The 15,409-nt window shown below is 33.6% G+C and overlaps 1 protein-coding gene across 1 annotated transcript; it reads left to right on the plus strand.

Annotated features, from left to right (window-relative positions):
• The first annotated feature begins 217 nt into the window (after window positions 1–217).
• GDI2_1 (Rab GDP dissociation inhibitor beta) lies at window positions 218–9,322 on the plus strand. The gene is made up of 8 exons (XM_051210111.1): window positions 218–269; window positions 308–526; window positions 562–696; window positions 730–901; window positions 1,932–2,275; window positions 6,108–6,210; window positions 6,254–6,453; window positions 7,798–9,322. Exons 2-5 carry the CDS (start codon window positions 373–375, stop codon window positions 2,080–2,082), a joined length of 612 nt encoding a protein of 203 aa, XP_051064106.1. The 5' UTR covers window positions 218–269; window positions 308–372; the 3' UTR covers window positions 2,083–2,275; window positions 6,108–6,210; window positions 6,254–6,453; window positions 7,798–9,322.
• Window positions 9,323–15,409: the final 6,087 nt, after the last annotated feature.

Genomic DNA, 15,409 nt, shown 5'->3' on the forward strand with positions numbered 1-15,409 from the left:
AAAAGGACCTACATAGGCCGTAGGGCTTCTGCCATAAATTCGGGTCTGAAACTAAAATCTTCCCTTAAGCACCAACTTGTATCGATGATCCACGTCTACCACTTATCAAAATAAGCCAAGTGAAATCCACTTTCACTTTACTGCAGAAATTTAAGCTAACAAAGTGTTCAGACTTTAGAGCTAGAAGAAACGACCTTTCACACCATTACGAGTTGCCCGCGGGTTTTGACACTGCTAAATGGATGAGAAGTACGACATTATTGTGCTTGGTACTGGTTTAAAGGTATATCATTTTAGATCATAACAGTGTTATTTTGAATAGGAATGTATACTCAGTGGTTTGATGTCCGTTGAAGGAAAAAGGTTTTGCACATGGATAGGAATAACTATTATGGTGCAGACACTACATCAGTTACACCACTCGAAGCACTTTTCCAAAGGTTCAATGTAAATGCAGGCCTTCAAGCATTTGGCCGAGGAAAGGACTGGAACGTCGACCTGATTCCAAAGTTCCTAATGGCTGATGGTAAGTAATACATGCATCTAATAGATATTTTGTAGGAAAATTAGTAAAATTGCTTGTTCATACTGGTGTTACTAGGTATCTTGAGTTTAAAAGTATTGAGGAAAGCTATGTATTCGACAAAAATGCGATTCATAAGGTTCCAAGTAGCTCAAGCGAAGCTTTTTCGACAAGTAAGTGTTTCTCTTAACCAATGATTACAACAGGCTTGGTTTCCTTATTCGAGAAAATGAGACTCAAGAGTTTCCTGCAATGGGTTTTGGATGTCGATCCTGATAAACCCGCAACTTGGACTACTGTATATCCTCCACCGAAAAGTGTAAAAAGGATTCTATTGATGTGGCTTTTTCACACTTTGGTGTTAATGAGACTACTAAGGTCAGCTAATATTTTTAAATTCACGTCATCTTTAACGGATATTCAGGGTTTAAAACTTATACATACCTAAGCTCTGTTTTCGTACTCGAGGTTTGAAACTAAAAGTTCATAAAGATAAAATTTTTAGGTCAAGTTAAACTACTGATGGCTGAGTCATAATAGGATGCTCTAAAATCTCGCGGGATAAAGATGAACGACTTAACACTCGTTCTTCGCATGAACAGAATAGCAGAAGCCCAACAGTCTCACAGATGACCATTCGCAAATCCGGAACCCTCAACCTTCTCAATATGAGGCAGCTCGAAAACACTTCTTGCTTACGAAGAATGTATTTGTAAAATCTTAGCGAATGAATTTGAAGCAAATCCGACGTTTTGCTTGGCAATCAGGTTTAAGCATTTCCTAGGAAGTATATTAAATCATCAAAATTATCGGATATAAATAAGTAACGTGGTTCTCTCGTTAGCCGTGTACTCAACAGGACATCCAGTCATGTTAACTGTGCTTAAAGTAGTTATTTGCTTTAGTCTGTATGAGACATGTGGTGTGAAACAAAAAGCGTGTTAATATGAAAAGTTGTGTGTACTCGTAAGCGGATCTGAGGTGTGAGAAGAAATCTCATTAACTTCTTAACACCTCTGATCAGTGAATTTCTAAGAAAAATGTACAATTTTTATATCCGATATGAATCAGATGTGTCACAGTATGCATAAAATGAAGACGGAACAAAAGTGAAGGAATGAATGTTATTTTTATCGTCCCAGTTTTCCGTTACAACTAACTTCAGTGACATGGGATAGTATACAGCACTGCCCCTGGTTTTCAACAGTATTTGGAATTTTGAGTGTTAGTGGAAATATTCATTCTTTTACTTCTAAGCATGTGGTTCTGAGAGGTTGGTAACTAAATGAATGCACCATTTGAATTTTTTCTCATTTATTTGTATTCGATGCGAATCGTCAATCTCCTAGTCACCCAACTTAAAATTTGACATACAAAAATAATCCCACTTAATTTTTTCAATGTGCAGACTCTCGTCGGTCATGCTATTTGTCTGTATACAGACGATTCTTACAGACAGAAAGCACCAGCTATCGAAGTCATCTCCAAAATGCAGCTCTATTATCGTTCGGTCAATCGGTTTGGCAAATCTCCATATCTTTATCCTCTTTACGGTTTAGGGAATTGCCCCAATCTTTTGCTCGACTTAGCGCGGTATATGGAGGTACATATATGCTTGAAAAACCAGTGGATGAAATTGTGATTGAGGATGGTAAAGTTGTTGGGGTGAAGTCTGATGGTGAAACCGCACGTTGTGAAAAAGTGATATGTGATCCTAGCTATGCTCCAAATCGCGTCCGAAAGTGTGGTCAGGTTAGTGATTAAGGATATTTCTTGATTCATCAGTATCTCAACCTTTATGCATTTATCTTCCGTATCTTTGTATTGAAAGTACAATTCGACCAAACTTCTTGAATATCATATGGGAAAAGTTTACCTATCGTGAGATGCTTGACCAATTCTGTCCTTCAAGACTATTTGGAAATGTTTGATTCCACTCCGTTTACGTTTAAGAATGTGTATATGCGAGTAATTCGTCACGTAAAATTGATTATCTGCTTAAAGTACGAAGCAATAAAATAGTTTAAGTCAATAATGTGAAGTATTTTCATGTATTAGACTATCACAACCGTTGAGTAGTGGCATCATCCAATCATCTAGCTTGTGTTAGTAATAATGCGTTTTAGTTTTGCAACTAGAATTCTTGTCATACGCTTGGAAATCATAGTGTAACTATTTTTGCTACTTAACGGTTACTTCATCCTTGAGTTTTGTATTTCCTGTAATAAAAGATCGTTATACACATAAAATTCTTTTTCTTGAATCAGTAAAAGTCCCTATAAAGAGTTACATAATGTCTGTGGTTTCATCGTTTCGCTACTGGCCAAGTGCAATGTTCACTGGTATAGGAGTAAGTTCAAAGGAAGCTAGATGCGGCCAGACCAAAGCATGGCACAAGTCCATGAAGTCACTGACAAGTGGACTGATTCATGTTGGTAGGTGTTAACTACCTGATTGGGGACCGCGAGATTATAGCAACCGATGGTTAGAGACCCTGAATGACATGGTTCAGAATCGTTTGCAATGGCGCAGGTGCATACACTCTTTGTGTCCTGTCAAATTCTAATCTACTGATTCCTCCTTGTCTCTTTTTTTCTCTTCCCAAATTTATTTCACTGTATTATACTCTTCAAATAACATCTCCAAACCCTAATCTTTCCGATTACTGCTTATACTCTTACTACCTCTACCACTACGAGATTTGAATCGACAACTGCATCTCTGTGTTAATGTGGTGTGGCAACTCGAACTGATGTGCGTACGTACGAAGTTCTACGTTGTTACTGACTGACTGGTCAAGTACTTAATCATCAACTTGAGGCATCATAGAATAAAACAGCATATTGAGAAGTGATTTAGCTATTACCCGGACCGTAGTAACTCCTGTACCCAAATACGTGGGAGGTTTTCAGTGTGAAAACATTTAAGTTTGAATTTTAGGACATGATTTTCAGGTGATGACAACACAATTGTACAGAAATAATCTTGTATGGATGAGTCGAAATTAAAAGAAACATCAGAGACCACTATTGGTGTTGAGCCATAATGTTCACAAACATGTATGATGGCCGAGAATGATTGATGTACCAACATTATATCTGAATACTAACCTGATTTTCACAGATCTATTAGATGACCCGTCAGTTTCTATACAAACTAACATATTGTGCACAATAAATTTTCACTACGTGTTATTTTTCCAGCTTGAAGCGCTTTGACTGTATGACTTCAAATCTCTTAAGTGAACTCATAACCTGATTGAGGTATTTTTTCAGTTTGAATAAAAGTAAGAATTATGTTAACATTTGTCCACTTCTATAGTATGAAAGAACCAGATGCCTACTTTGACGAATACCTCATTAAATGTCTTCATTTAAACAAAGAGCACAAAAGTTATATTTAAATTTTCCTCGTAGTTATTATTCTTCGGGATTTTATATAATTAAGTCTTCTTCATCCTAGTATTCCTGAACACTTCACTTAATTCGAACGGTTTTGAAATGAAAATACGACTTAGAAACATTAATGTATTCTGAAGCAAACACCAAAATAAATTAGTTTAGTAATGTTATGATCTCTCTTATTACGACCCAGATGCTCAACGATTAGTATTCTTGGACACTACTTCACTCAACAAGTCCCCAAATCAGAAAACGGTCGAACAAAAACGTAATTGTGTTCCAAATAAAATAAGTTGAATAGAAGTAGGAATCACAATAAGAAAAACCTTGGTGTATATATAATTTTTACACAAGAAGATTGCACTGTCTTCCCCAAGTATCTGCTGGCACCGATTGGCTAAGAAGTGGCTAAACACAATCGTGCACGGAACATGTTTTAATCCAATCCATATCCATCCCGCTAACAAGTAAGGAAATATCAGTGTATATGTAAATTCTACACAGGAAAATTCCAGTCTTTCCGGCTTATTAGCATTGATTGGTTAAAAATGCATTAGTCTACGCGCCTTAACGTAGTTCCGTCCGAAAAATGACTCAATCAGATCTCTAACTTGCTGGGAGTTATTTAATCTGCATTCTATCTTACTAGTCTTTTTCATAAATGCATGGTTACCATCTCAGTGGGCTACAACACAACTTACAACCACCAAATGCAGGTACCACGTATAATTTGTGTTGCTTTCTCTTGTCCAATTTTAGGATTAGTTGTCAGAAATATCATCATTGTTCCCAATACTAGCTACTTCTATCTGTAACTTTCAAAATTTCCTGGCAAATAAACTGTTTGTAAAGAGTTTGCACAGACAGACAAAATTAAATATTGTGAGGAGTAATTTGTCAGTTGAATAATGTTTTATAAAACCGGGTAGTAGCTTAAAGGCCCTAAATCTGACTCCATTTGGATCGTATGATTGATTGTTATTGAAATATACATGTTGTCAATCCTCGCATATAATCATCGACTTAAATTGCGTTAGTGAATAATGAAATTAAATAAGTCAAATACGAGATTTTTGAATACGTATATTTTGTACAATCGTCGATCAGAACAGATAATCAGAAAAACAGAGTGAAGGAAAGAGCAAAGCGAAACGGGTTGACATGCAGTGAAGACGGCATGTTAACCAACTCGATTTAACCAAGCGTGAATCAATATTTCTAGTCAGACAAACATAGGTTACAGACATGTGATGAGTAAGATAAGAAATGCACACATACGGTTACATAAAAAGTCAAAGTTGATAAGCGAATAATTGACAGGGTATAAATGTGGCTTGTGGAAAAATGAATAGATTGTTCTATCCAGAGGCTCGAAAACGCTAAGTGGGCTTGATATAGCAGCCGACATTACAGTAGCTAACGTACACGTTAGATTTATTACATGCATAAATATTAAGCAATACAAATAAATTTAATGTATTAAAAACAGACCAAATAATCAATCTACACAGACGTGTTTCGATATTGTCAATATATTAATGTGTTTATACATTATAAAAATCAGAAAAATATATTTATAACACTTCTTCAAATGAAAAGTTTAGCTGTTACTCATGCAGTTGAGTCGACAGTATATCAGATATTGAAATGAGGACAAATTATTCAGCTATTATATGGCTTAGTGTAATCAGGGGGAAGATTAGTGCGTTGATGCACAAAATAAGTTAATGTTTCTATCGTCTTTATGATAGGTTTATTTTAAAAATTCTAAATCCTTCAGGTCTACTAAATGCCCTTCAAATTTGAGTTTTAGGTTTTGTAGAGAATAGTTTCTGAAAACCTGATTTGTTAAAATCCCAATTGATTCATTTCTGTTCTCCGGTTGGTTTTTCATTTTTATATTCTACTTCCAACCAATGGGTCGTATGCACTCTTTGGTTCAGATAGTCGTATGTCAATACTGATATGTACACTTCTCTAACAGTACCCTGGTTACAGTCCATTTACTAATCGACTAGTTTGAATTTTCCAATGGTAAAACTGCCAATATGATCATTAAATCAATGTCTATCCAGTTGCATATCGTACAACAAGTTATTAGTTTCTAGGAATATATATTCCATCATGAATATTGTAAAGTACGGGACTTATTACCATTCTTCGTTCTCATCTTTACTCACTAGGTTGTTCGTGCCATATGTATTTTAAACCATCCCATTCCAAATATCAAGAATGCTCTTTCATCACAAATAATCATTCCTCAAAACCAAGTTGGTCGACGTCATGGTATGTTAATTTGGATTAATCTACATGCATGTTTGTCTTCCAGATATATATGTTTCGTGTGTCTCTCATCCACATTACGTATGCCCAGAAAAATTCTTTGTTGTCTTAGTGGCGACAACTGTAGAAACATCAAATCCACACCAAGAACTTCAACCTGGTTTACAATTACTTGGACGTATTGAACATATTTTCTATTCGGTAGCAGATTTATTCGAACCTGTAGATGATGGTAGATCAAGTAATGTAAGTTCTATTCTTGATTTTTTAATGTGATCGAAAAATTATCTTTAGCTAGATATGTCCTCAGGAACAGTAAATTTAAATTTCTATTACTGTAAGCGTATCCACTTGCTCATAATCGTTGAGGCCCACACACACTAGGGCGTAATGACCTGTTTACTGGACTAAACCATTACTCCATATTTTCAAACTTACTTTCCTGACTCGAATTACTCTGTTCATATTGTGGTTCAGTGTCCAACGTATAAATCCCTGACTTCAGCTCATTAGTCTTCAAAAAGTAGTTGGCAACTAGTTTTTGTGCATAATATTTCCACCTTATCAGTCATTTTTCTAACCGTCGTTTTATGAAATTATAGGTATTTCCATGGATAATGACTTATGATTTCCGAAAAAACTATTCTATAACTACTAATAAACGACACGTGGTGCCAAATACGAATTCCAATCACAGTATCCATGAAATGTTCGATTAAAACCCATCGCATACAATCTGATGTTTAATCGATTCCAGTTCACCGAGCTTCTTACAGTGAACAAGCAGTATCGATAAAAATTCTGGTCGCTAAAGAGAATTGCCTGGGTTTCTGTGTATTCTCGTCCAGTTGCAAGCAGAACTTAATCTTCATATCCATTCACAACTCAGCAATAACATTCTAAAAGATTTTCCCTAGATCGTAAAACTGCTACAAACAAGATTTCAAGATTGCTCTTACAGCAATACTCCCTTCCTGTTATATGCGATTCAGAACAGTTATTGCAAATTCTAGAATACATTTCTCAGTCTTAATGCGGTACTCATCCTTTCATTGACAGTAATTAAGCTTTTTATCGAACGTCAATCTTAATAAATTCGACTAGTAAAAAGTTTCACCTATTTACAATAGAAGAACGTAATTACCAGGTTCATAATAATTATCTTTAGAAGTTGAAAATGTGTAAATATTGCTTATCATAGTAAGTTTCTGATATATATATATCAATGGTAGTTTCTTTTTGTAAACTAAAACGAGGGATTTTCCCAGACTCTTAGTTTAGTTTTCTCTTTTTCAAGTGGTGTGTATGAACAGTTAAAATCTATTGAGAGTCAATGGGTAAACTGAAGTGCTCTTCAGTATATAAGAAAATTTCCATATCTAGATTTTGTTTACCTTCCGACAATGATCATTTATCAAATATCAATCTCCGATAAATTCGTTAATTGCTTTTGAACTCTTAGGGATCAAAAAATATAACACTATTGATAACATTCGCCTACATTATAAGTCTTTGTTGCTTCAAATTCAAGTCTAAATGCCAGTATTTATTCATTTGTTCTTCGTTAATTTTCCTCGTTTTCAATTTCAGATATATATTTCAAAGAGTTACGATGCATCAACTCACTTCGAAAGTACATGTACTGATGTGTTAGAAATGTACGAACGAATAACTGGAAGTCCATTTGACTTCAGTAAAGTTACAAGAAATTTAGAAGATGATTCATAACAATAATATTGTCACCATAAATTAATCTCCCACTAAATAAATGGAAACAATTGCAACAATAATAATCCCAATAATTATTACCTTCGTTATTTAAAACTTATTGACATTATTGGTCTACTACTTTGTTTTCTTTTTTTCTTAATTCGCTCTGTTGTTCATTCCAACAATTGCTACTAACATTACTGTGTGCGAACAACCCCATACTGTTACACAACAGTGACATGTTTTTGTTTGTATTCATTTTCTATTATGTTCTACCATTGATTCATTATTTTTTAACCATTATTCAAATATTCACTTATGAACACCGACTTCACTAAATCTTCATATTTGGTTGTCTTTTGTTTAATTTTTCTCATTTTGTTGTGATATCCCATTCGTTTTCTCGGTCAATTTTATCGTGTTCTGTAATAAACTTTTGTATTCTACCATAATATTAATTGGAAGTCTCCGGTGTGACTAATAATTATGCTTACAATATTTGAAGCTTTAGTACAATTTTGTGAAATGAATGTATCAGTATGAGGGATTTATAGAGATAGTTATTTCACAGTTGAAATCACGAGTCGACCTAAGCTAGACAACCATTGAAAATCCAGAAGCACTAAGCGGCCGTTTTGTCCTAGTGTAGGACTCTTCTGTGGTGCTCACCCACGATTCCTCACGCGGTGCTCGAACCCAGCCGTGTCGAGTGTGGGACTGTTATCCACTGCAGGCAACGGACAAATGGTTGCCCAAGATCATGGATTAGTTGAGGTTAGACATGTTTGTCTAGCTTAGATCGGCTCATGATTCCAACTGCGAAAATGAAACTGTCTTTTCTGTTAAGTCCGTGATTGGTTACCATTTTAAATTGACTAAATTTTTTGTCAGTGAATGGAGTCATAAATCACTCGTTCTTATTTTGTTTCACAAATTGAATCTTTAAGTGAAGCCAGTCCCACTAATTTCATCCCTCTGCCACTCAACTTTACATTTTTCATCACTGGTATGTCCTAGTCGATTAGTAGGATATGATTGACTTGCACTTGCAGGTCTACAAAAACATGATTGTTACCTCCCAATACCTTATATCTCATCTAGCCACAGTAATATCAAAAGGCAGCCCCTGGCTTACGGTATGGAAGCATTATAACCCTACACACATTTCCAACCAGCCTAAAATCACAGATGTAATGGCATACTGATTGTTTCAAACGAAAAACATACTCCCGAGTAAGATTATTCAGAAGTGGAGAGATTGATTCCTTGAGAATTAGTTGTTTCAAATTTTGATCCCTAATTTGGCTGCTACCTATGACCCACCTTATCGACTTTTATTTTTCCGGTGGCGTTAGTTCTGTGTTGCAATAGATGTATTGAGTTATTTGCTGGTCAAACATGAGCTACTGGTTTTGCCTACTATGATAAGACACGTGTGGTGATTGCCATATCAAATTGTTGTGATGCTCGTCCGAGAGCTAATAATTGTACACAATCTTATACACGAGCCCAACTGGTTATTCGAGTGGAAAGGAAGTTTGTTGACTAAGCCGAATCGACGCTTATGAATGTTCATATGTATACATGCTTATATATCTATCTCTTAGAAAAGCAAGCTACCAGTTGTGTCTGTTTACTTATAAATGAAAACTACTTTCTAGCCAACTACGTACACTTATCATATGGTTGATTTTTGATTGGCCCGACGTATCGCAAACAATGGTCAAAATTATCTCCCAGTCTCTGACTTAATTTCAACTTGTGTAATAATAATAATAATTTAACTAGATCTTTAGGGATATGCTTTCATAAGATGTGTAACAATTGATAGAGGGAATATAATTACTATTTTTTAATCATAACGCACGTAAAGCTAATGTGTGATATTTTGAACTGGTGTTGGTAATAATGAAATAATTGCAAATATTATTCGTTCACTTTGATAATAAAGTAATACTGTGGGCTAACTTCCGATAGGATGTTAAGATGTATAGAATTCTCACATTATATACAACAGTATTGGTCCGAAAAATGCTTGATCATACGATACAGATACTTAAATCCCATTTTACTTATGAATAAGCTCTTTCCTAGAACACACTTTTCAAACAAAACTGGTACTATGTCAACGCTCTAGTTGTGACCTATCCAATAGCCTATATTTCTAATTTCGGTAAATTTAATGTCAGTGATATGTGCTTCATTCCTAACATAATTAAACTCCATTGCTCATGAATTCATTCAGAGAACTTTGATAATTTGTTTATATATATATATATATATATATATATATATATTCTCCAATATGTCCTCGTTTTAAGACATGTTTGTGAAGAGTCAATTTTTTCACCAGTATAAATTCTCATTAACTTACGTAATAAATTACTCCCTTTTCAGTTTTAGGCTTTTTGGCTCTGCGGTTATAGATTATTTTCGACTAGGTTATTTTAGTGAGCTATTTTATTACAAATTGGTGTTACTCGGTGAATTGTCTGTATTTCGAATAGAACTTAATAGAACATTCTGAATACACTTTGGAAATTCCACTTAATTAAAGAAAATACAAAACTATATGATCATTTGTTGCTTGAAGCACTCAGATTAATTGATCCACTCATCCTCTTTCTTTTTTTCTTCAGAAAATCAATTCTGCTATGCTTAGACACAAAACTTTAGAAGTGAATAAATGTAGACTCTTAATAAATATATTGATATAGATAAGAAATTCTTAGTAGGATTCAAGTTCTCAACAAATATTTTCTATTCTTTTACAAAACAAATTCGGCGAGACTATAATTTATGGACGGCGTTTGAACGAATCTTGTGTGACCCTGATAAACATTAGCCAATCAGCAAACAGTAAGTATAGAGTAAAGCAAATTATACAAAACCAAAGAAATAAAGTGGATACACTTCTTTTACATGGTTCAAAAACTTGTCAAGGTTAGAAAGAGGTTCAGAGGTTCTAAAATCGTAATGCATGTAGTAGAGAAAATCATCCATATGGCTACAGAATAGTCGGCCTTTGAAGCCATGATAAAGTCTCAAAAACTTTCAACCTCGACCACATAACTTCAATATTGTTTGCGTGCATTCCGGTTGTTGAGTACACTAAATGCCACTTGTGGATAACGACACGATGCACATAAACAAGCCTATGTAGGAGTCTGTACGCCCTTCAATCATTCGTATATATTGTAATACCTGGCTGCAGCCAGTGTTACTGGTGCTTTTATAATCCGGTTCGAAATGATTGTCATAATTTGCCTTAGGAATTATATATAGGGTTTCCATCACGAACTGACATCAGCTATAATGCCAGAAATCCATTTAGCCAAATGAACGAAAGGTTTTCGCGCCAAAATCCAAGATTTGTAGTCTTATACCTGATTGATCCATCTACAAATTATAGTCTCGCCGTTTTATTTGTTATAGCCGCCCAATTATCACGTTTTGTTCAAAATTCCCTGTGAACTGATCGTACGTTAGCATTAAGCAGTGAAGTTGACGCCGTGACCTTGAAATCTCTCAGACGCTTCTGATTAGCTCATCCATAAATTAGAGTATCGCCACAAATTCAATAATAAATATAAATGATATCTATATCTCAAATGTTGAAATAAGATAATCACTGAAAATAATTAATTTTATCCCCGTGATAGATAGTGATATTCAAGAGTGATCTGTGTAAAGAAGTAAATATAATTAATTGATTAGTTTTCTTTATAATCAAGATTACTGGATCTTGTTTATTCAAATGAAATACATAAACGAAGTAACATAATTCATATAGTCCACTTAATTGAAGAAAATTGTCTTCATTTTTAACTCAATGGATGATAATTTAAATCGCTCACTTATTATTCAACCTGGTTATAACAATAAATCACTGATTTAAATATGAAATTAATTTCAAATTCTGTAAAGAAAGTATTAGTAACTAAATAACCTTCACTTCATGTATCATAGTTAACAGCAATGGCTTAAAATATATTTGTCTATGAGAATAAACAAGATTTCATAATAAGATGAACTAATCAGACAAAAAAGATCATACTGCATAGTGATCATAATTTTATTTTAAAAACGGAAACTAACTCAGAATGCTCAGTTTGCTCATAAAATAGTTTTAATTTTATATTCAAATGATCGATTGAACTGAAGGAGAAAATCAGTGAGGAAAAAGCTTATGGTCAGTTTAGTGGATAAAATTTAATTTTATTTGATATAAGGACCAATTCACTTTTTTATTAAGTTTTTATCTGATGTTTAAATCTGTTTGGGTTGTTTATAGAGTTTGCAGATATAAATTGGGTATTAAATAAACTTATTCAGTTCCATAATCAATTTATATTGATAACATGACAGATTTAATCTCTTTAAAACATAACAATGAGTTTTAATCAATTTCAAATAGTGAGAGGTACATATCAGTTCGTGATTCATTGTATCTGGGACCTAATACGGTAAAAAAAAGTAACTAGTAACCTAGAGGTCATTGATTTAATTCTTGTTAGTAATCTGTTCGCATACAAAAAATGGTTTATCAATATATGTCATCAAAGGTTATGTGGAAAGTAAATTTTCATTCAACCACACAACAGTGGAGTGACCTGTATGTGATAATACTAAATTAGCCTTATAATCAATCGATTTGTTTATGTCTTAAATACTCTAGTGAGTTATGTTACGTAATTACCATTTTACAATAACGAAGATAGTATAATTCAACTCCTGATAAAAAGCTGTTTAAATTATCAGACCAATTCGTTTTTACAATTTTCCAGTGTTTAGCATGAAAGTATCGTAAATGAACTACAGGTAGTTGATCAGTATTCTTGATAATGATCAATTATCTGCTTAATAGAGATAGCTACCAACTAATGACTCATTAATTATGGTACTGTGGCTTGTTATAATTCTGAATAACACAGTTTAAGCAATCTACTTATTAAATACAATTCATGTTTCTACTACTGACTATAACACACTAATTAATACCACTAAAACAGAAATGAAGAAAAACTATAATTATAAATTTATATGATGAGGAAACAAGAAAATCCAAAAATAAATAGTTCGTTTGTACCGATTTCTTTTACATGAATGGGTGACCATATTTTAAAACGTTTCAATGATAGATTTTAATGATTTCATGAGCAGTTCTCAAAGCCAAAAAGACAAGATTAGATTAACTTGAAGAAAGTATATAAGCTAGAGTACAGATAAAATTTCTTACTTCTAACGCTAAAAATTTCTGCGAAGTTCTTTCAAGTTCAGATCCGCCAAAATAAAGTGTTTCATAATTCATTGTTCGTGAGAATAATAAAAGAAAACTCATAAAACTTTACAGTATTCATCACATAGACTTTATATAAGACAGAAGGCATTGATCATCTAGAAATTAACTAATCAAGCAACCAATGAGAACGTAAGAGATTTATTGATTATTAGCAACATGAAGAAGCATGTCTATTAATTATTTCCTCATAGGGATGTCTGTCCCTACTAAAACTTGAATTAAGTTGCATTATTGTATAGATCCCTTGTGAGTTGTTATTTGGATGCTCATATTTTTACAGTGACTATTTCAATCATATAAATTTAAAATCTCATACTCACTACAATAAACGGGAAAATTAAACTACAGAGCCCACTAACGATGAGTTTGCTTTATATCTGTCAAATCAATAACCTCTTTAATCGCTAACACAACTAACCACCAACGACAAATGAAAATTCTAACTCCCTTTGGTGCACATTGCTCCTTCTATCCTTAGTGCCCAATTAGAACACGAAGACAGAAGGTCAATTTATTTTCTAGTACTGTACTGTTATATAACTCAAAAACTCACTGTATTATATGCATCAGTTATATGACTACTACGCATCACAAAATACAAAGTGTACATGACTAAATCATACGTGATAGAAAACTGAACACTAGGCATTTAATTAATTAACAATAATATAGGAACATCAAGACATATAACAACAATTAATAGATAAAATCAAATTTTCCAATAAGAGTAAAATAAAAAGTACCATAACTCAACTATTCAATAACAACACAATAATATTTCTAAAAGTTTCATATTCCCCAATTATTTGCTGCATCCTAACAGTTGTGAATTTGATCTCTGTAAAAAGAATGAGTAATAAGTGATAAGTACTTCGAATTTAAGATAACATTATAAGACACTTACTTACGCCTGTTACTCCCAGTGCAGCTATACGCCAGTGACCAGAGTTCTCCAACCCACTCTGTTCTGGCCTTTCCTTTCTAGTTCTATCCAATTGTTGTTCATTCTTCTCATGTCTGTCACCATTTCTCGGCGTAATATGTTCTTTGGTCTTCCTCTCTTCCTTTGGCCTTGACAATTCCATGTGGGGGCTTACCTTGTGATGCAGTTGGGTGCTTTCCTCAATGTGTGTCCTATCCACTTTCAGCGCTACGCCTGGAGCCCGTCTAAGGCTACTTCCGATCCCAAGCCCGGATAAAGGAGCAGGATTGGGCATGGGGTTAGCGACCCCATCTCGTAGAAAACTAACTCACTAACCAGAAAAATTAATTCAAACCATTTAAACTCTGCCCTGGGAGTTAGAAGGTATTCATTTAGAAAAGTTATGACGCACCATAGTGAAAGTCGAGTTCCTTCGGAAGTTACGAGGTTGATGCCACTTCTGATAACCAGAGCAACCATTAATTTAGGTACATGAAATGCTCGTACAATGTAGGAGTCCAGGAGAGTTATCCGAATTGCCACCACACACATAAGTTATATATCATTTAATTCCTATTACTCTATATCTTATATCAATCCATGATGAAAATGAATTTCAAATTAAAAAGAAATTTCACTCTCCCTAAGAAGTTTATTCACTAGGATTTAGAACAATTTGTCATATAGATAAATTATATTTTTTATTCGTATAAAATATGATTCATCATTATGCTGTATGAATTTATTGATTAAACAGAATGTGTTAAAACATGATTGTAATATAAATATTGTCAATCAATTTTGTATTTCATATTTTGCACTACAAATAATTGAAATAAATTTAAACAACTAATTTGTTCATGTTTAAAATATTGAGTTGAATCAAAAGGTTTATTGACTAGAAATGCAAATCAATAAATAGTCGTTAAATGTTATATATATGGAGAGAAAATAAATAATGACGTTAAATTTGCCTGTCTATATGAACTTATACTCAGGAGTGTATAACTAAAATGGATAAAATGAGACTTAGAATGTAAATGAAAATTTTAGTTCATCTTTATTATTTAAAAAAATTCTGTAATATTGTTCAGTGATAAAGAAAGCAATATTTTGTGATATCTAGAACTTAGATTCTTAATATATCGCGTACAATTTGAGAACTCGAACGCCAGAAGCTTACAAGTCGAAAATCAGAAGACAGAAGACAAGTAATAGGAAGGCTATTCAAACAGTGTCAAATATGGTATAAAACTCTCAGGTATTTA

Source organism: Schistosoma haematobium, assembly GCF_000699445.3.
Source record: "Schistosoma haematobium chromosome Unknown HiC_scaffold_180, whole genome shotgun sequence".
Taxonomy (NCBI): Eukaryota; Metazoa; Platyhelminthes; class Trematoda; order Strigeidida; family Schistosomatidae; genus Schistosoma; species Schistosoma haematobium.

Bases quoted from the DNA above. Each gene is read 5' to 3' on its own strand.
- GDI2_1 (XM_051210111.1), top strand. From the start codon at position 373: ATGGATAGGAATAACTATTATGGTGCAGACACTACATCAGTTACACCA. The intron at 527-561 runs GTAAGTAATACA...GATATTTTGTAG, and splicing joins AAAGTTCCTAATGGCTGATG to GAAAATTAGTAAAATTGCTT. The intron at 902-1,931 runs GTCAGCTAATAT...TTCAATGTGCAG, and splicing joins GTGTTAATGAGACTACTAAG to ACTCTCGTCGGTCATGCTAT.